This window comes from Dipodomys spectabilis, unplaced genomic scaffold (assembly GCF_019054845.1).
Source record: "Dipodomys spectabilis isolate Male_0828 unplaced genomic scaffold, ASM1905484v1 ptg000262l, whole genome shotgun sequence".
Lineage (NCBI taxonomy): Eukaryota > Metazoa > Chordata > Mammalia > Rodentia > Heteromyidae > Dipodomys > Dipodomys spectabilis.
In genome coordinates, this window is record NW_024870939.1 from 3237848 (window position 1) to 3259305 (window position 21458).

General features: G+C 45.0%; 1 protein-coding gene across 1 annotated transcript; it reads right to left on the reverse strand.

Moving 5' to 3' along the window:
* Nucleotides 1-310: 310 nt before the first annotated feature.
* Bola3 (bolA family member 3) lies at nt 311-12716 on the reverse strand. The gene is made up of 4 exons (XM_042699804.1): nt 12562-12716; nt 10393-10516; nt 6494-6582; nt 311-568 (listed from the first exon to the last, which is right to left on the reverse strand). Exons 1-4 carry the CDS (start codon nt 12613-12615, stop codon nt 503-505), a joined length of 333 nt encoding a protein of 110 aa, XP_042555738.1. The 5' UTR covers nt 12616-12716; the 3' UTR covers nt 311-502.
* Between the last annotated feature and the right edge of the window lie 8742 nt (nt 12717-21458).

Below are 21458 nucleotides of genomic sequence, written 5' to 3' on the forward strand. Positions count from 1 at the left end.
TCAGCAAAAAGTTGAAAGCAGAGTTGTGGTTTAAGTGGTAGAGCACTAGTCTTGAGCGATAAAGCTAAGGGACAGTGCCCAAGCCCTAAGTTCAAGCCCCAGTACCAGCACAAAAAATAAAATAAAATAAAAAGGGCAAGATTAAGGGGCCTGAGTAGTTTCACAGGAAGAAAGAAACAAAAACATCTTCATAAGACAAAAGTCTGGCCATCCTATTGTCTCCAGGTGGAAGACAAGACCTATCCAGAGAAGACAGCACTACAGACCAAAGGTTTCTAAAATAAGGAACTTGAAGCATTACTCACAACCCTTTCACAGTGTTAAAGTGGCTGTAGTTTTTAATTAACATCTAAATAGATAATGTTTCTTTTCTATAATTATAATACAGAAGTGTCTATAAACAAATACAGATCATTTGTTTTGGCAAATGCCTCAGACAGAACGCTGTCAGTGCAGTGCGGCCGGGGCTCCAGGCAGCAGCATCTACGCAGGCAGGGCGTGGTCAGCATTTGGGGATGGAGGTAAATATCCGCAGGCCATGCATCCCTTTGATTTCTTCTTTTAATGCCTGAATAAGAGAATGTCATAATTTTTTATGTCTGTATTTGACACTGATTACAGAGATTTTTATGTAGTATCAGAAGGGGAATACATATCCTTTAAGTAAATTTCTCTTTATAATTTTTTTTTAATCATTTAAAATCAGTAATATCTGAGCTAGAGTCAAGTATAGTGGCTCACATGCCCACAGTCAGAAGGCTTAGATCAGGCCAGTTAGGGCCAAAAGTACTTGACACTTCATCCCAATCAATAAAAAGCTGAGTATGTGGTGCACATCTGTCATCCCAGCCATACAGAAGGCTCCAGTTCCAGGACAGCCTAGGCATAAATGTAAGATCCTATGTGAAAAGTAACTAAAGCAAAAAGGGCCAGAGGCATGGCTCAAGTAGCAGAGTGCCAAACAAGACCCTGAATTCAAAGCCTTAGCACATCCACACACACAACAAAAAACACAAAACAAAAACCACAAAACACCACACAAACAAAACCCTAAGGTGGGCACAGTGCACATGTCTTGTAAGTTCTAGCTATTCAGGAGGCTGAGGGAAGACAACATAGTAATACTGTCTCAAAAGAAGAAAAAAAAAAAAAGAAAAGAAATACCTAGTAAGTCTTAAAAATCAGAAAGTATACAGTCACACTGTGAACCCCCCCGACCTGTGTCCTCCAAACCCCAGTTCCCACTCCATCCCCGGAGAGACTGTTTGTTTAAAAATACATAGTCAAGCTATTATGAACACATATTCCACTCTAGTACCTTAAAATAACACAAATGATTAACACATTTTAAACATAGTTCTACATCTAGCTTTTTTGCTAACTATCTTGGAGATCCATATTAAGCCTCAAAGATATTCTCTTCTCTGTACCAGCATGTCCATGAAATGGACGCACTGTAACTTTTCAACCCATCTCCTAGTGAATTTGAGTTTCCTGGTTTGCTATTTCAAACAATGAGCAACTTTTCTTTAAAATCATTTCAACAATACAAATTCCTCAACTGTAGAGCAGGAAGTAAAGTCACAAAGGAATTATGGACTTGTTCGGGGTTCCAGCATGTGGTCCTAACTCTGAGCAAACTTCTACAGAGATTTTAAACTCTTGTAGTGAGAAAGGACGTAGCACTGGAGGGGCCTGGGCCTCTCAAGTGCAGTCAGTGCAGAGGAGACAAAATCTTACCCTAAACAACGAGCTGAGAAGCATAGTGGGGGGGGCATTTTCCAGTCTTCTCAGGTATCTCCATTCTCTGGGGAATGGTTCCTTTTCTAGTTTAACTGTACCCTCTGAGGAGGCCTTACATGCCACCGAACTAACCTATGAGGCTCAAGGATAACATGCAACCCAGACTGAACCAATCAGAATATAACTTGCGATTTTTTTTAGATGGAACCCTGTCTCTTGGGTCACTAGGCTGAAAGAATGTCAACTGGAAATGGCTATGGCTTTGCTCCCCACCAAGGAGAGCGAGCCTACCCCATCTGGAGATGAGGCCAGCACATCGGAGAAGCTGAAAACTCAAGAGTGAGAACAGGAGAAAGCAATATATATGCTAATTAACTCCTTTTGTTTTTTTATGCTACTTGGTTTCTCACAACATAAATAACCCTAATATATGTGGTCAGGGCTCTAGTCACAGAAGTATCATTAGAAACAGTGTCATTTTCCCTTTATTTTATTTTTCCCCTTATTTAAAATTCAAAAAAGACACTACTGTTAGTCCAAAATCAGCAAGCAAGCAGGTAACAGAGTCAGGATACCACCCCAGGCCCTGGGTCATATCCAGTTTCTAGCATGTTCCTGACTGGTCCTGCTGCTTTTGAGCGAGGAATCCATGAGTTGGGCCCCCCCACCACCCCCTCCCCACATACACCAAGTCTTGATATTCAAGGAAGACTCTCAAATCTGCAGATAAGCTCAAATGTCTCTGGAAAAAGCCTCACAATTACTTGAAGAGTTACTTGCTCAGAGCGCTCATCAGAAGCTGCCCTGTGTCTGCACCTGGCTACAGCCAGCTTCTCATTCTTTACAACCTCCTGACTAATGAGGCAGTCATGCAGTCAGCTCACGGGCTTGGACTGAGGAATCTCCAGGGCTCCGCCACCATAGACCTTGCATATTACTTCCCAATACCTCTATCCTGCTCTCTATGTAGGAACCCCCAAAGCCTCCCCATTTCTGAGATCACTTGGGTCACTTTACAATTGAGGAAACTGAGGTCCCGGTTGGGGGAAGATACTTGGCAAAGGTACCATGGCTAAGCAGACACAGCTTGAGTAAATGTGTGCTCTCAGTGTTACTGCAAGGGACAACCATGAAGCAGGTAAGGGAAGTAACAGAGCCCACAAAAATGGGCACAAAGCTGGCAGTGATGATGCTGTGAGCCACTCAGTACAGTTCATCTTCCACTGGAAGAATGCCTCTAACCATAGTGGCCATAAGAGGTGCAGTGAAGAATTCCATGGAGGAGGTGGACACAGAGTGGAATGGGCAAGAGGGACAGGGCCCTCAGCCATGTAGGGAGAGGCTGGAAGAACCCTGTGAGGGAAGCATATTCTCAAATCAGGCAGACCACATCAAAGATGACAAATCCCAGGCTAGGATTTGGCTCTGGGCAACTGGGAAGATGTGGGTAGCAATGTCCTTGTGGGGGAGGAGGGGAGGGTGATGAGGCAACAAACAGCAAAGAAGCTGGAGGGTGAGGGGGATGATGGCTATTGACCACTGTCTTCCATGTATGTGCCTTTCCAAAGAACCAGCCGTACTGCTGGACAGGGAAGGGGGTGTGCTATCTTAGGCAATGCTGAGACAGGAAAGTATACCCCACCTCTGCCCAACTCCTGAGCTAACACACCACTCCTGCCACACCCAAGCACAGGATGGGATGGGGAGATGCTCCTGGCAGGAAGTCCTTTTCATGCCACCTCCCTGGGGTCTAGCTCCAAGCAAATGCTCACTGAGTATTTCCAAAGAACAGGGAGGAACTGTAGGAGGCCAAGCCTATAGTCAGCAGATCCCAGAAAAACAAGAGCCACTCCTGGTGAAGAGCAGGTATGAGCTGTGCCGGCAGAGGCTCTCCATCCATGGGGCTGTTTGATGAGATGCTAGAGAGGAGATTCCGGTGTCAGATGGGCCCAGAGCCCTTTCCAGAGCCCTTTGGGTCAAGAGTCTGTGGCACCAGGCTGAGCATTACTAAGCTGAGGTTGTCCAGACAAAGACAATAAGAAGAGCTTCAGGTCTGGCATGCCCACCAATCCCCACTCTGACAGTCAGCATCCCATGCACTGGGTGAGGCTCCTACTCCACTGTCACCCCATTCCTGAAGACAGCTCTATTCAGCAGCTCCAGGCAGTGAGCTGGCTCTGGGCAGCAGTTACTCCAGGCCTGCCTTTTTTTAGGTGCCTATCAGAACTTTGACTCCCAGCACCTATCCTAAGCACAGTCAGTTCCCTGGTCCTAGCTCGGACCCTACAGGCCAACAGACCTGCTCCTAAAGAGGTTTTATCTCTGTTTCTCTCCTGTGACTCTATCAAAGCCAACACCCCCAAATCTCATCATCTGAAAATGCCTATGACCATGTTCAAATATATAGACACAGATGCCAGTGCCCCAACAATGAGCTGTAGCTACTGGGGTCTCCAGGAGCTCCCTCTGCTCACACCCACTGCTGCTTCCTGAGTCAGGCAGTGGTAGCTGGGAGGGCCCCTGGAGTGACCTCTGGAGTAAGGCAGGCTGTAGCTTACTTTTGCCTCAGGTTAAAAGCGGGAGGTGAATTCTCCATAGGGAAATACCTTTCAGGTACTAAACATTTAATTCTCTTTAAGTCAACCAGCAAATACAGGCCAGCAATCCCTACAGTCTGAAAACTCACAGCAAGTGCTGACCAAACACCTTCCACATGCCAGGGCTCTTGTGAGGAGTCAGATTCAGCCTGAGCCAGCATGGAGTCTGCTCTCTAGAGATGACAAACAAGTGACAGGGTCATCTACTCTGAAAAGTGGATGGAAAGTGCCACAGAGGCCCAGAGGACAGTTTCTGCTCAAGATGATGCAGATGATGCTTCCCCAAACTAAAAGAATGTCTGCCCTCCTGGCTGCTGAGTAGACCACAACGATGGTGATGGTGGCCAGCACTGATGTGAGGCCTACTATGTGTCAGCACTGTTCTCCAAGTTCCCTGCCACTGGATCCTCCAACAACCCCTTGAGGCAAGAGCTGTTCCCCTGTGCGAGATTAGGGAACTGAAGTACAGGGAGGTATCTCTGCTAGAAAGTAGCAGAGCCCAGATTTGGACTGTGTTCATCAACTCCAGAACCTGCATCTTGGAACTGTAATTTCAGGCCAAAGGATGCACACTAATTAATATCATCTAGGAATCCAGTTCTGCTGGGCAGCCTCTATAAATTGAAAACAAAACCCAAGGCTCATGGTTGAAGATTAGCCGGGCCAGCTAGGCCTCCCTGCCCTCTCCTACCTGGACTCCAACTCCTGAGATCACATAGAATTGCATCTGGTTCTGTCCTGTCCTAGCCTGCCTGATAGACCATCAGCTTGCTTTAGAGTTGCAGGTGCCATGTCCAAGGGGAAGGGATAGGTATCATGAGAAATGCAAAGGTGGGCCTTTAAGGGAATCAGCCCACAAAGGGCTGACAGGCTGAAAGGGACAGACGGAGCAGCATAGGTATCCAGGACACAGGCAGAGAGGCAGAAACATTAGCAGCAGAAAGAGGGCATCAGAGGATAAGGAGCTTCATGCTCTGCCACAAGGGCAGAACAGCATTGGAGCTGGAGGCGGGGCAACCTAGGGGGGAGAACCCACCTGGGTTAACAACTAGATGCACAAAGAGTGAGCCGGCAGCAGCTGATTGGGATTGTGCATGCACGGGTGGGGAGTGCTTAAACAACAGCATAGAACACTTGATCTCAATAAACGAGGGGCCACTGAGACCCTCACCGCTACAGCTGTACAAATGTACCAACATCTAAGACTTTTCAGAATAATGTCAAATATATCAAGTATATTCACTGCCAAAGGCAGTGAATTTACACACACACACACACACACACACACACACACACACACACACACACACACACACGAGTCAAAACTGATATAAAACCCAACTAAGCTACACATGGAGAATATATGAACTTTGTCTGATGAAACATGGCATTTCAGATCCCAAATGTTCTGTCACAGGGTTGGAGCAGCTATAGTGATTTTCAGCCATGCTGTGAATTACTTAATTTATCTGTAAGCAGATCAAAAAAAAAAAAAAAAAGCTAAAAGAAAATCACCAAATACAAAAACATAGCTTTTAACATGCTAGCAAGTGTTATTTAATATATGACAACAGAAAGCATTGGATATGCCTATAATCCCAACTCTAAGGCGTTTGAGGTAGGAAGATTGAAGAGTTCAGGCCTATCCATACCCCCCCCCATAAAAAAAAGAAATGTAGCCAATCAATGTGACACAATGACACAAGCCTGTAATCCTAGCTACTCAGGAGACTGAGATCTGAGGATTTAGGCCAGGTTCAAAGTCAATCTGGAAAGTCCATGAGACTGATCTCCCAATTAACCACCCAAAAAACAGAATGCAGCTATGGCTCAAGTGGTAGAGTACAAGCACTGAGTGAAAAAGTTCAGGGACAATGCCCAGCCTCACCTCCCACCCCCACCACACACAAAGTAAACATTGGTAGCATTATACAAGTAATTACAAAGTAACTACTGGGTGGGTGGCTTATTTGCAATTTTGAGTAAAATCTACATTGCCTACAACCTGATTCCAGAGTCCCAGATTATATTTTTCTCAGGTCTCGGATTGTGGTACTGCATTATTCTTTCCTGGGACTGATCATAGAACCCCCAGCCCACTCAGCCCTTTGTGCTGAAGACCAGAAGCCAAGGCGTGTTGCTCCTTCACTGACCTGATTAACCATCTGGTGCTGCTGAACAGTCCTCTTCTCCTTAAATTCTTCAGATTCGATTTTAATTTCATACATGGCTCCACAGCCTCCTAAAACAAACAGGAGTGAAAGGCTTTTCAATGATTACCCATGGTAGCCACAGTTCAATGTATCCTTCAAGTACTATACAAACCAAAGGGTCTTAATATTCTTGTTCAGCATAAACAATAGCACCAGTGGCTTATGCCTGTAATCCTAGCTACTCAGCAGACTAAGAACTGAGGAATGCAGTTCAAACCCAGCCTGGGCAGTAAAGTCTGTAAGACTCCTCTCTCCATTCAACAGCAAAAAGCCAGAAGTGGAACTGTGGCTCAAATAGTAGAGCATTAACCTTGAATGTAAAAGCTATGAGATAGCATCTAAGCCCCAAATTCAAGCCCCCACATTGGCACTAGAAAAACAGGGCTGGGAATGTGGCTTAGTGGCAGAGTGCTTGCCTAGCATGCATAAAGCCCTGGATTTGATTCCTCAGTACCACATAAACAGAAAAAGCTAGAAGTGGCGCTGTGGCTCATATGGTAGAGTACTAGCCTTGAGCACAGAGAGGCTCAGGGACAGTGTTCAGGCCTGAGTTCAAGTCCCAGGACTGGCAAAAAAAGAAAAAGAAAAACAAGAGAAAAAGAAAGGAAAAAAGAAGAAAAAGAAAAAGAAAGGAAAAAAGAAGAAAAAGAAAAAGAAAGGAAAAAAGAAGAAAAGCTTCAAAGATGTGGAAAAAAGGATCCCAGATTCCAATATGACTACTGCGCGCTTCTTTGAAAAGTCAATGTGCTGCTCAGGATCATTACATGTGGGCAGGAAGGAAGGAATAAAGCATAGAAAATGTGTGGATGGGGTGTAGAGCAGGTCATTTTAGTGAGCAAAAAAAAGCCATGTTAGGCCAGGTGCTGGTGGCTCACACCTGTAATCCTAGCTACTCAGGAGGCTGAGTTCTGAGGATCACGGTTCAAAGCCAGCCCGGGCAGGAAAGTCTGTGAGACTCTTATTTCCAATAAACCACTGGAGAACCGTAAGTGGTGCTGTGGCTCAAGTGGTAGAGGACTCACCTTGAGCTGAAGAGTTGAGGGACAGCGCCCAGGCCCAGAGTTCAAGCCCCATGACCAACAAAAAAAAGAAAAAAGCCATGTTTGGAAAAGAGTGAGAGGACTGAATTGCAGTCTCTCACCTCCCAAAGGCCCTGCAATCAGTTGTTTTTTTTTTTTTTTTGGTCGGTCGTGGGCCTTGAACTCTGGGCCTGGCCACTGTCCCTCAGGTCTTCAGTTCAAGGCTAGCGCTCTACCACTTGAGCCACAGCGCCACTTCTGGCATTTTTCTTTTTGCTTATGTGATGCTGAGGAATCGAACCCAGGGCCTCAGGCATACAAGGCAAGCACTCTACCACTGGGCCACCTTCCCAGCCCCTCAGTTTTTTTTATCCTACAATTTGATTTGAAAAGTGTCTATGATGCTATCCAAAAGAACAGCAAGGAACAAAGAAAGCCAGGGACATTGTAAACTTGTGATGCTCCAAGCTGCTAGTGGCAGTTTGGTACCTACTGATCCACAGCTTCTTCCAGCCCAGGCTGCATGAGCTGGAGAGCTGTGAGGCTGGATGATGCCCATGCTGCACCAGTATGAGACACAGGCAGAAGAATGTCCCCTACCTTGGGAACACTAGCTACCATATAAGAGGCGATACTCAACATGCTTTCTATTGCTCCTTTCTATTACAGTGTGCTCTAGGAGTCCATGTTTTGGCTGAACTGAGGTTCCTGGCTTTAGTGACTGAGGACAGAGAAGGAAAATCATTCAAATGAAGTTTCTCCTTCTATACCTGTATGACCTCACAAGGTGGAGCCATTTCTCCCCACTAGCCACCGAGTCATCCTGCAGCAGGACACTGGCTGGGTGTCCTTTAAGCCAATTCAGTTCTGACACCATTTCCCCAGTCACAGATGCCAGTTACAAGCTCCAGGCTGTTTTACCTGTGCTCTGACCCACAGCTATACAGGAGTTCCTGTAATTCCCTCCATGGGATGGATTAGCTGTTCATTTGGCCAGAGAACTCAGGGAAAACATATAAGTGTACTGATTGATTGTAAAAGATGTTACAATGAAGGCTACAGGTCCAGATATGCCTCAAGAAGAGGTGTGGAGCTTCTACGCCCTCTCTAGACAACCACCCTCCAGCAATCTATATATTTAGCTACCCTGAATTCTCTGAACCCCATCTTTTTGGTTTTTGGGTTTTGTTTTTGATTTTGTTTTTTTTGTCGGTTCTATTCAGAGCATGGGCACTGTCCCCGAGCTTTTTGTGCTCAAAGCTAGCGCTCTACTACTTGAGCCACAGCACCACTTCTGGCTTTTTCTGAGTAGTTTATTGGAGATGAGTCTCAAGGCCTTTCTTGCACGGGCAGGCTTTGAACCGCAATCTTCAGATCCTCAGATCTCAGCCTCCTGAGTCCCCAGGATTACAGGTGTGAGTCACCAGCGCCCAGCCATCCTTTTGGGGTTTTTGTGGCAGTGGTTTTAATGGAGACTTTGTTTCATAGGCATGGCTGCTCTTAGACTAAGATAAACACAGAATGATCTACCAGATTGCTGTGCAGCATTCCAAGTTATGGCGCAGGACATTTTCTGAAATAGAGTGTTAATTCAGAGAATTTCTTTATGGCCAGCTCCAAGAGAGAAAGGTAATGGAAGACTCAAATTAATGAATTAGTTTATTTTAGACAGTTTTATTGTATAGTCCTGGCTGGCCTTGAACCAGTGATCCTACTGCCTTAGCCTCTCCAATGCTACATTTAAAGGCCTATACCATAGTATTTCTATGACCAGCCTTGGGAAAGAAATTCTAGTTTCTCTCTCTAGCATGCCTTGGGGAAGGAGTTGTACACCAAGACTTGTGTGTGTGTGTGTGTGTGTGTGTGTGTGTGTGTGTATGTGTGTGTGTGTGTGTATATATATATATATATATATATATCACACTCAATTCCTGCATTTTGTCTGGGATGGAGTAGAGGTAAACTAGAGGTCAAGTTTCCAGGGCTGCCCTGGGCCTGGGGCAGGTACAAACTTAATGACATCAAAACTTCAGCAATGCCTAAAGACCCCTCAGAAAATCAACTTCCAAATGTTCTCTCAACCATGTAATATGCTCCCAGAGAAGACAGCAGGCCCTTGTAGCAACACCAAGTGACCAAGTGCAGCTGGGTGTGGATTTAGGCTATGCCTATCTAGCTTCCTGCAGCTGTGCTATGTGTCTGGATAAAGACCTATCTCCCTCTTGCTGAGTGAGCAAGCCTGCATCTGGCACAGAGCTGGCCTGCACTTCAGAGGCATAGTGTCTTCTTAAGGAAGGCAGGACCTGGCTCACTGGTAGGAGGGCTTAGTACAGGGTTTGCTCTGAGTCCTGGTTCTGGTTCTAATGACTACTCTGTCTCCTCCTTAGGAGTGGCTGAGAAAGTCTTTTGACTTTCTATGTTTGCTCCTCCTGGAGAAAATATGACAGCAGTTGACAAAGCCTGCCTGAGGTCCATTCTAGCTCTGCCATTCTAGGGTGAGAATAATATGGAGAGATTAGACAAAGGTCCATCTTACAGGCAAATGAGACCATGGACCTGAGCTTTGAGTGTCTAAGGGTCCTCACTCAAACTGGGCCAGACCAGCCATCATAAGCCCCCACCCTCAAGCTGGGGCTGTCCTATTTCTAAGATTTCCTCACCCCATCAGGTGGGAAAGGCTAAGTTTCATTTGTCAGAAAGCAATACACACTGAGAAGGTGCTAGTAGCAAGTTCCCTCCTTCAAACTGTTTGCCCTCTGCCCCACCACAGGCAAGATCTTACAAAGCTCCAACAATGGCAAGGATGAGAGAAGGCCTTACCTGAAATGTCAGTGACTTTGATGGCTGTGGCTCGAGGAAACTTTTCTTTGAGAATCTGGGTCACCTTGAGCTCTCCCTCAGTCTGGGAGGCAAACATCCGATGGACACAGTGGAAAAGAGGAAGCTGTCACAGATAGAGAAAAGAGCTGTGGCAGAGCAAGATGCCGCTGCCCGTGGACCAGCCACTGTGCAGGTCTGGTTGGACACTCCCCGGTAAGACAGGCCTTGGGCTCTTCCCAACATAGTCAGGGCACTCAAGGGCAGAAGCTAACAGGGAGCTAATGTGGTATGGCGCAACATTTAGCTTCTGATGACACTGAATAGATTTTTTGCAGAGAGAAGAAGCAACTTACACTTTGTTTCTAAAGACAATAAGGCCTCAGACTTAATTCAAGAGATGTTTGATTGTTTATGACAAAGTTGAGAGACACTATTTTGATGATAGTTTTATAGGTTAGGAAACTGAGACCGTAAGAATTGCACCCATGGTTGGATCTGTCAGGAAGATGCAGTTATGAGTGAGGCCAAGCAGCCTGTCTCACACCTACCCAACTAAGCTAGAGGCACTGGCCATTCACTGCCCTGCACAGGTAAAGCTAACCCCGAGGCCTGATTAACACCACACACTTCCCAGCCCAATTATAACCTAATGTCAGCCCTCCTGACACAGTGCACTTACTCACTGGGGAGAAGCAGCAGAATTTCATTAAATGACATGAAGGAGGAACATTTTTTGATTAATCACCATTGACAATCCCCTCTACTCCCTTCTCAGATGGCTACCCTGGGAAGCCAGTTCTTGGGAAAGACCGTTTCAACCCTTGGGAGAAAAATCAAGTGATCAATTGCTTGTCTGATTAAGCACAAGATGAACAGAAAGTCTATGCAGATTATGAATGCCATGGACTAGAGATTTTGAACTTGTTAGGCATGGGACCTGAGCGCTCAGCATCAAAGTAAGCTACAGGAACACTCTATGCAGCTAGGCAGGAGATGCTTAGGCATTAGGGAGGGAAAGGGAGATCAAGGACCTGTCCCTGATAGCATGGGCAAGCAGATGGGAGAATACCAGGGCTGATACTGAAGGTACCACCCTATCGCTTCTCAGTCCTGCCTGTCCTCAAGCCTTTCCTGATGGCTTAGAACAGGCTGCTCTTATAGACCCTCAGAGTGTGCCTGGCTTTCTTACCAACAAGTCTTAAAAAGGCCAAGATGGAGCCAGTCCAGCTACAGTAACCTCCAGAGCTGACGCTAAGGCAGGCCCTCCAAAATACCTGACAAGGGGAACACTAAATGAGCTGAATAGGAACATGCCTACTGGGTACAGGCAAAGAAGTATGGCAGGTAGTTGAAATGCAAGCCGGAAAGTGTGCTGAATAGAAGGGCAGAAACTTGGTGTTGTGACACTGGGTGGGGCTGCGGGTTGGGAGGCGGAGCTATCCTGAAAACAAGGCCTCAGGGGACAAACAAGAATACTCAGAAGGCAGAGAAAATGGGCAGTCACTGTGGTGGCTGGCCTGTCATCTTGGAGGACCTGGAGGGTAGGCAGACAGTAACGAACCCAGTAACGGGGGAGGGCTGCCGAACTACCAGCCTTGGGGCAGGAGCAGGGAGGGGCTGACTGCAGGATGAAGACTAACAGGACAGCGAGAGAAAGAGCAAGAAATGAAGTGAAGCCAAGGTTGAGCCCGGAGGGAGAGGGGGTCGGGCGAGGGCTCGGGCAGTGCCCCCTGCTGGGCTTCTCCGCGGGACTGCAGGCTTCGGAGGGTCAAGGTCGCGGGCCCGGCCGACCTGCCCGGGGCGGCGGCGCCCCCAGGCCTCAGCACCACGTCTAGACTTCCGCGCTTTTCACTCCGTAAAGCAAAAAATAAAATAATACAATATGAAACCTGCTCCCCTACGGTACGCTGACCGGTTAAGGGCCTGCCTCGGGCGTCCCGCCCGCACCGGGCCTCGAAGCTCCTCCGCGGCGCGCCCGGGCCTGGCGCCCCCCGCACGCCCGCGTCGGCCAAGGGAGGACGGAAGCGATGAATGAATGGGAGACCGGGACTCGGCGGCCCCGGTCCTGCCCGCGTCCTCCCGGGCCGCGTCCTCCCGCCCCGACAGCCGCCGGCCCCAGGTCCCTCTGCAGCGCTCCCGCGGAAAACAGACCCGGGCCCCGCCGCTCACCCCGCGGCTCCCGCGGAGCAGAGGCACTGACACGACCGGGCACCATGCCGCCATGCCCGGCCGACGCGACCCGCTGCCCCAGGTCTCCGTGTGGTCGGAAAAGACGTGGAGCCCCGCAGCGAAAGCCACTGCCGCCGACGAGGTCGCCCCCTGCTGTCCGGAGGCCGCCAGTCCGTCTGGCCCCGCCCCGTCAGCACGGCCTCGCTCCGTAGACTGGCCACGCCCCGCTCGACTGGCCACGCCCCCGAGGCCTCACCTCCCAGAACAGGCAGCACTAACCGCTTCCAAGAAGCTAGCAACTCAGGAGGCTGAGATCTGAGGATCGGGATTCGAAGCCAGTCTGGGCAGGAAAGTCTGTAAGACTCAGCTCCAATTAAATCACAGAAAAAGCCAGAAGTGGTGCTGTAGCTCGTGGTAGAGTACTAGCCTTGAGCAAAAGGAGTTCAGGGATAGTGAGTGTCCAGGTCCAGAGTTCAAGCCTCAGGACCAGTACAAAAAAAAAAAAAAAAAAGGAAAAAAAGAGGCTGATTATAGAGGACTGAATTGGCAGAGAAGACAGATCTTGGGCTATAGCAATGTCAAATGATGCAGAACAGACGGGTGGAGCGGGCTGTGATGATTGATGACCAGTGTAGAATAGTGACTGTATATGAAAACAAGAAAGAAATGAAATGACTCTCAACTTGTAGTGTTGAACAATGAAAACAGATGGAGGACCCAACAAATTCAGCCTGGGATTTGCCAGAATTTGAGGAGCCACAGATATAGGAGTCCTGAGAATGTAGGGAGGCTGATCTCAGCAAACACATCTTCCTCTGGAGTAAACAGACTAGTCAAGGACAAAATTTGACCAGGCCTTTTCTCTCTAGCTGGATTGATTTGCAGTGTGTAGTCCGGATTAATCTGTGGAACTTATCAGCTTTCTGTCTTAAAAATTCCACCTGCATAGATCAAATCCACATGTTTTTTAAAGTGACTAAAAGTATGTTCATTCATTCTAGTATTGATTTCAACCTTCATCATTTTTCCTTTTGATTACTTTTGTTTGATTCCTTAAAAGTTACAGGTTAGTGTGACTAGAAACAATGCATAAGGCTTCCTCATTGCTATCAATGATACAATTAAAGCTATAAGAAATTTTCCTAGCAATGTAATTATGAACCACCCTTTGGTATTCAAACCACATGGATCAATTGAGACAGACCTGTCCCCAGTTCTAAAAGTGGAAATATCCAGCTGTTAGTTAACTAACAGCTGAGCAGTAGAAAGTCTGAAACTTGGGCTAGGAAGGTAGCTCAGTGGTAGAGTGCTTGCCTTGCATGCATGAGGCCCTGGGTTCGATTCCTCAGCACCACATAAGCAAAAAGAAAAAAGCCGGAAGTGGCGCTGTGTCTCAAGTGGTAGAGTGCTAGCCTTGAGCTGAAGAGCTGAGGGACAGCGCCCAGGCCCAGAGTTCAGTCCCCATGACCGGAGCCCCCCCCTCCAAAAAAAAAAAAGAAAGTCTGAAGCTGCTGACAACCATATGAGTAGAGCTCTTTGGAAATGAAACAGACACAAAAGAAAGCAAAGCTAAAAGGAGACAGATGTTTGACATTACTTATGCAAGGAAGCCAGCGGCACTGGAATGAACACTAAATCCAATTCAGGTGAGTCTGTAACTTGTTAACTAACCCAGGTTAAGCTCATACATTTGTATTTGCAGAACTACTTGTTTGCTTTATCAGAAGAAATACTTGTTTTTTGGTGGTTTTGTTTTGTTTTTACACCAACCTTCTTTCCCCCCCATTATTTAACACCTATCCCACATAATTCTGTGATGCTGAACTATTTGGGTCTTTGCCCCATACTATTTCCTTACTGTTTGCACAAGGCTGTCTTCATGTAAAATGAAAACATTTACTACCTAAAATCCTTCAGACTCCCTATTACTAAATCCCTAGGCAATAATCCAACTTCTTCCACATGATTCAATCCTTACCTACCTGCTCAGCTGAAATCTACTGTTCAGAAATACTGAAGTACTGGAACCTTCCTGCACAAAGTGTGCCATGTGTGTTTAGTTATGTGATTACCCAGCATTTTAGCCAGCATAGCCTCATCTCTTCTGGGCTCCACCACTAACCACCCCACAAGAAAAACAGGGCCTAAAAATTGTACATAACTTTTATTGTACCTACAGCCCTTTAGAATATTCTAGTGTTTTTCCACAGTTCTCTAAGCTTCATCTATTATCAACAGCCAAGCATGGCAGAGGCTCTGTGATTATGGCTTACCAATTTGAGTTTCATGAGTTTGAATCTGATCCTTTAAAAAAGAGGATTTGGGAGATACTCTCACCAACCTTAGGCCTTCAAATTAGGGCCAATATAGCAATTCAAGTATAATTTTTAATGGCAAAAGAAGATGAAAGATGTTTTACTTTTAGTTAAAAGCAAAATCTTTAGTCCCAGGCTTTCTGTACTTTATTTTCTTTATCTTTACTATATATTGATCCATGATTACTCCCAGCTTCCATAAAGATGTTTACAACTGAAAGTGAAATGATTAAGATGTGAGACTGTGATATACTGTAACCATATGGAAATACAGTATCAATAGCTTACTAACATAAGCTAATAAAAATTTACAAAGAAAATATTAAGCTAAAAAAAAAGATTCTTACATCTGAGCCAACAGCAGAAAACTCCCTAGATGGGATCTCTATGGATGCATCTTTGTTGTTGGGGTTTGAACTCAGGGCTTTGTGAGCAGCAGGTTTAGCAACAGGTGCTCTGCCGTAGACCCTTGCCTCCAGCCCTTTCACTCACAAGTTATTTTCCAGAGATAAGGTCTCTCACTCGGCCCAGGTGCATGCCTCAAACATGATCCACCTATTTTAGGCTTCCTATCATTCCTGGGATGATGGATACCCATCACCCACATCCAGCTTCTTCAGCTGTGATTGAGTCTCATGGGCTTTTCTGCCTGTGCTGGACTGGATATTTTTAGCCTCCCATAAACCTAGGGCACAGTCACACACCACTGGGCCTAGCTATAGGCTAAGAAGGAATCTTATGAATTTTTCTGACTGGGCTAGCCAAACTGCAATCTACCTATTCTCAGACTCCTAAGTAGCTAGGGTTACAGGCATCCACCACCAGGTGCCTGGCTTGCCTTTTTTTTTTTTTTTTTAATATTGCTTGCCATGCCACCTCCTGCAGTCTGCGTGAGAGATCACGTTAGACAAAGAGCTTCAAGGAAGCATGCCCTCAGGAAGGGGTTGTTGGTTCAAGGCTTCCCATACACTTGGCTGCACCTTTATAGCCTCTACCTTTATTCTTACTATATTCTTCTTGGCTGTACATTCATTGCCTTTATTCTCGTTTTGGCTATTTTTCTATTGATCCATGAACAGAGCATGTTGTTTCTTTCCAGTCCAATAGAGATGGCTTCTCTGAATAATAAAGACTAGGACCAAAGATTAAATGTGGGCAGTGCCCCAATCAATCTACCATCTGATGTGACGCTGCCTCCAGAAACTCCTACAACTTCACAAGCAGTTTTGCAGCTCACTCATAGTATATATAGAAACTTAAAATTTCCAGATATGTTACAGCAGGCAGAATTAATGAATTAAACTAAGCTAGAAGGAGTTATCCCAGAAGCTCAGAGAGTTCTATAAAAAGGGACCCCTGATAATAAAAGGAAAAGAAAGATTCCCCCAACAGTTATGATTAAGTTAAGTCCAGCTTATGTTATAGGGAATAGATGGTGGTTTCCCACAAAATATAAAGTTAGTGACATCACATTTCCTGAACCGACCCATGAACCTTTGCCTTATACAGGAGCTTATAAAGATGAAAATAGATGGATTAACGTAAAAGGAAAAAGGGTATTTTGGAACTCATTAGATTTTTATGCAAAGATTAGGTAGATCTAGACCATTATGGTGTTTTATTATCAAAACAATAAGATAGGTCAATTAAAAATTTATGTAAACAAATATTGGGATTAAAATGATAGAAAACGGAGAATGCCTGACTTAACCTGGAAGTGGTTTTTAGGATGGTTTCAAAGGGACTTGAAAATATATGGAAAAAATAAAGAGTACAATATAAGTACAGCCCTGTCTTAGGTTTAATTATTAAACATAAAAAGGCTGAATAGATGATGCATTGTATTAAACAATATGCTAAACTTGTTTCACACCACTTAGCTTAAACAGTTGGTGGGATAGTCATCTATTTTCATGTAATCCATCATTGCTTTGCTTTTCTTAAAAATTGATTACGTAGGGCTGGGAAGGTGGCTCAGTGGAGAGTGCTTGTCTTGCACGCATGAGGCCCTGGGTTCGATTCCTCAGCACCACATAAGCAAAAAGAAAAAAGCCGGAAGTGGCGCTGTAGCTCAAGTGGTAGAGCGCTAGCCTTGAGCTGAAGAGCTGAGGGACAGTGCCCAGGCCCAGAGTTCAGGCCCCAGGACCAGACCCCCCCCCCCAAAAAAAAAAATTGATTACGTGCTTAAATAAACAAAGAATCTATGTCACAATCACACACTGTATAACAATGTTAATTCTCAATAAAGACACACTCAGATGCAACTCTTTTGAGTCTGTCACTTCACTGACTCCTTGCCCACCTAGCCCGAGATCCCTGTCCCGTCGGTCCCAGTGCTCTGGCAGAGCTGGTCTGTCACAATTGCTTACCTTTTTTTTTTTTTAAATATTGATCATGGGGCTTGAACTCTGGCCCTGGGCGCTGTCCTTGAGCTCTTCAGCTAAAGGCGAGTGCTCTACCACTTGAGCCACAGGGCCACTTCTGTTTTTCTGGTGGTTAATTGGAGAATAAGAGTCTCATGGGCCGGGTGCTGGTGGCTCATGCCTGTAATCCTAGCTACTCAGGAGGCTAAGATCTGAGGATCGTGGTTCAAAGCCAGCCCGGGCAGGAAAGTCTGTGAGACTCTTATCTCCAATAAACCACTCCAAAACGGGAAGTGGCTCTGTGGCTCAAGTGGTAGAGCGCTCGCCTTGAGCTGAAGAGCGCAGAACAGCACCCAAGCCCAGAGTTCAAGCCCCACGACCACTCCCCCTCCCAAAAAAGTCTCATGGACTTTCATGATCTTCAGATCTCAAGTTTCCTGAGTAGCTAGGATCACACACATGAGCTACCAGTGCCCAGCTTTGCTTACTATTCTTAAGCACCAGGATTTCTGTAAATTCAAACCAAAGAAACTATGAACTTGTCTGTTTGCAAAAAAAAAAAAAATACTGAAAGTCTGCAATTGTCACCACTTCCCTAGGCTGCTATGAGTTAATGTGATGGTCTTCTTAAGGACTCCCCTAAAACTGGCGTTTCCACAGAGAATGGTATTCAAAGTGCTAGTCACCAGTTTAGTTGGAATTTAAATTAATAATCTTCCTTCACTTAGTAAGCCTGGTACAAAAATAAGTCGAGGTGAGTTGTATATTTACATTCTGGTGAAAATTGTGTATCTTCCTGTTCTCTTCAAAACAGGAACAAAAAGTTCATAGACCAGCAGCCTGTTCATGCTTCTGGAACCCTAGCATTTTTTATTTTTGCTATGAGATCCATAGCTCCAAGGACAAGACAGATGTTTTCTCAAGCTTCCTTTGCATACTGCACAGGATAACAGTACCATGTTGTTTTTGGTCAGGAAGATACACAAAAAGAAGGTACTGGGTAAGTCAAGTGCTGGTGGCTCACGCCAGTAATCCTAGCTTCTCTCAGGAGGCTGAGATCTGAGGACCACTGTTTGAAGCCAACCTGAGCAGAAAAGGCGATGAAACTTTTATCTCCAAGCACCAGAAAACCAAAAATGGAGCTGTGGCTCAGTGACAGAATGCTAGCTTGAGCAAAAAATCTCAGGGACAGCTCCCAGGCCCTGAGTTCAAGCTCCATGACTGAAAGGGGGGAAAAAGTTGCTGGGTTAAAAAAAAAAATCCAGGGCTGGGAAGGTGGCTCAGTGGTAGAGCGCTTGCCTTGCATGCATGAGGCCCTGGGTTGGATTCCTCAACACCATGTAAGCAAAAAGAAAAAAAAAAAATCCTTTACTTAGGTCATGGAAGGCATTTAGCTTCTAGGAAACACCTAGTGGCCAGCAGTAGCAGTGCAGGCAGTAGTGTTCATACCAGGAGATAGGATCAATGGTTATTTGCTACCAAAGATAAAGGCATGCTCTGGACATTGTTTCTTGGCTGTGATACTTCAAAGCCTGGCTTACTCTGTCTCTCCCAAAGATTAGCTATGCTAACTCACTGGTCTTTCATAATGCTTCAAATTTCTTTCAGACAGCCATTATATATCCCAATCATTTTTTTTAATAAGTCTTAAGGCCTTGCATTCAGCGCCTGGGGCTGTCCCTGAGCTTTCTTTGCTCAAAGCTAATGCTCTACCATCTGAACCACAGCTTTACTCCCATAAGTTTTTTGGTAATTGGAGATGAGACTCGTGGACTTCATTGCCTAGGCTGGCTTCAAACTGGGATCCTCATATCTCAGGCTCCAGTATAGCTAGGATTACAGGCATTGAGCAGCACCCTGCCCTTACAAGCATTTCTGTGATTACTTTTAAGCCTATTGAAACTCTAAACATTCTTTAAAAAATACAAAACTGATTGCCAGATAGCCCATATCTTGTACAAAGTTATTTGTTTTGTCAGTTGTGGGGCTTGAACTTAAAGCCTGGGCACTGTCTCTGAGCTCTTCTTGCTCAAGGTTAGTGCTCTACCACTTAAAGCCACAGCTCTACTTCTGGTTTTCTGAGTCTCACAGACTTTGCTGTCCAGGTTGGCTTTGAACCATGATCCTCAGATCTCAGCCTCCTGAGCCACCAGTGCCCATCCAGAGTCCTTTTTTTTTTTCTTCTAGTCCTAAGGCTTGAACTCAGGGCCTGGGCACTGTCCCTGAGCTGCTTTTGCTCAAGGATAGCACTCTACCACTTGAGTTGCATCACTACTTCTGGCTTTTTCTGATTATGTGACACTGAGAAACTGAACCCAGGGTTTCATGCATGCTAGGCAAGCACTCTACCACTAGGCCACATTCCCAGCCCCAAAGTATTATAAACCCACAGGTAAACACACTTCTTAAGGTTTTGGTGATGGTGGTGACTATAGGGCTTGAACTCGGGGCCTTCCCTGAGTGCTTTTATTCAAGGCTAGTGTTCTAGTGCCTTGAGCCACAGCTCCTCTCTCAGTTTTCTGAGTCTCGTGAACTTGGCTGCCCAGGTTGGCTTTGAACCATTATCTTCAGATCTCACACTGTCAGTCACTTCTTTTTTCTTAGAATTTCTATATCAAGGAAATAAAATTTTTAGTAGAAAAAGATAACCTTTCAATTTTTCATAAAACCTGTAGAACCTGAAAAACATCTCGTTTCAATATTTAAACAGAAGTGTGTTGAGACACGTTAGTCATTTTTGCTTTCAATATATTTTATTCTGATGAAATTACAAAAGTAGATACAAAATACTTTTATTTTGAAAAGTACAGTTAACTGACTTAGAAAAATAGATAAAGTTCCAAAAGGTTTAAAAATACAACATAAATTTTTAAGTAAAGAACATTCAAAAATATTTAGGTGGTAACTAAGACTACTTTTGATGTAGGCCAAACAGAATGCTGTTCTACAATCGGTCTATAACACACTGGTAATTCATGTGGAGTTGCAGAATACTTGTTGGAAATAAAATCTGACAAGAAAAAACTCAAGTGAATTTCAATGCTTCAGTAAAATTGTTGCCACATGTATATCCTCCAAAGCCTTTTACAGTCCAGAAATATTAAAACTGAGTATGAAACTAGGAAGATGCCTCTTACTTCCTGTTTGCTGCAATTTTACAACAGTAAAACCAAGTCCAAATCCACTTACTGTCCTGATAGCAGCAGGAAAAAAATGCTCCTGTTGAAGGTGCTCAGTGTTTGGTGTGCAGGCCAGGCCAACATTTTCCTGGCCAGGGTTTCATAGTGGCAGGGGGCAGCCTCAAGGAAGAGGCAGGACATCCCCAGCATCATGCCTGGAGTTGCTTACAGACACACTTCTAAGGCTTACAACTCTTTGGGCCTGACGTGATTATGCTTCTAAGGTAATGTGTTTAAGAAGTTCTTCTGCTAGTATAACTTCATTGTTCAGAATGAAGCCAATAGTATAAACAGGAACCCTTAAGTTTGCAAGAAGTTGCCCTTGTGTCTGCACTACAGAAACTCTGCTTTTGTTATCAGTCATGGAGAAGATAGATCTGCATTTCTCCAGTAAGTAGCTGTCTGAACTAGTGCTCTTGAAGTCTAAGATAGAATGAATACCTTATTAACTGGAGCCTTTAGTCACTTTATTCACAATGTGAAGGAGAATAAATGATATATTTGGCTGTCAATGTAAAAACCATAGTACAAGAGTGTATTTTTTAAATCTATATATACTGTCCAAGTTTTTCTTAAAGGCCTGAAAATTAAAGCACCACAGGATTAACTTCATAATTTAGTGAGCACTTCCCACCCACTGATTGTATGACAAGATGAGATGCTGAGAGGAGATGATTTCTTAGCAGAGTAAAGGGAAGGAAGTGTTGCAGAATAGGCAGACCCTGGGTATGGGCAAATAAAGATAATGATTCCTTCAAATAATTATCCAAGAGTGACTCAGCAAGGTGCTATCCTTTTCCCACACTCTTCCCTTCCTCCACTTCTCCTCCTACCCTCCCCAAATAAGCAAATACATTATTAGGTACATTGTTGTTTAAGCCAGACTGGTTTGAGAAGCTGTTTTCATTTTTTAAATGTTTTCATTAAAAAAAAAAGAAAAAATTCATAGATTGGAAATATGTTTGGAGGAGCAAAATGAAGAAAAATGGAAGGAAGAAGAGTGAGCAAATACAGTCATTGTATTCAATGTGCATTATGTT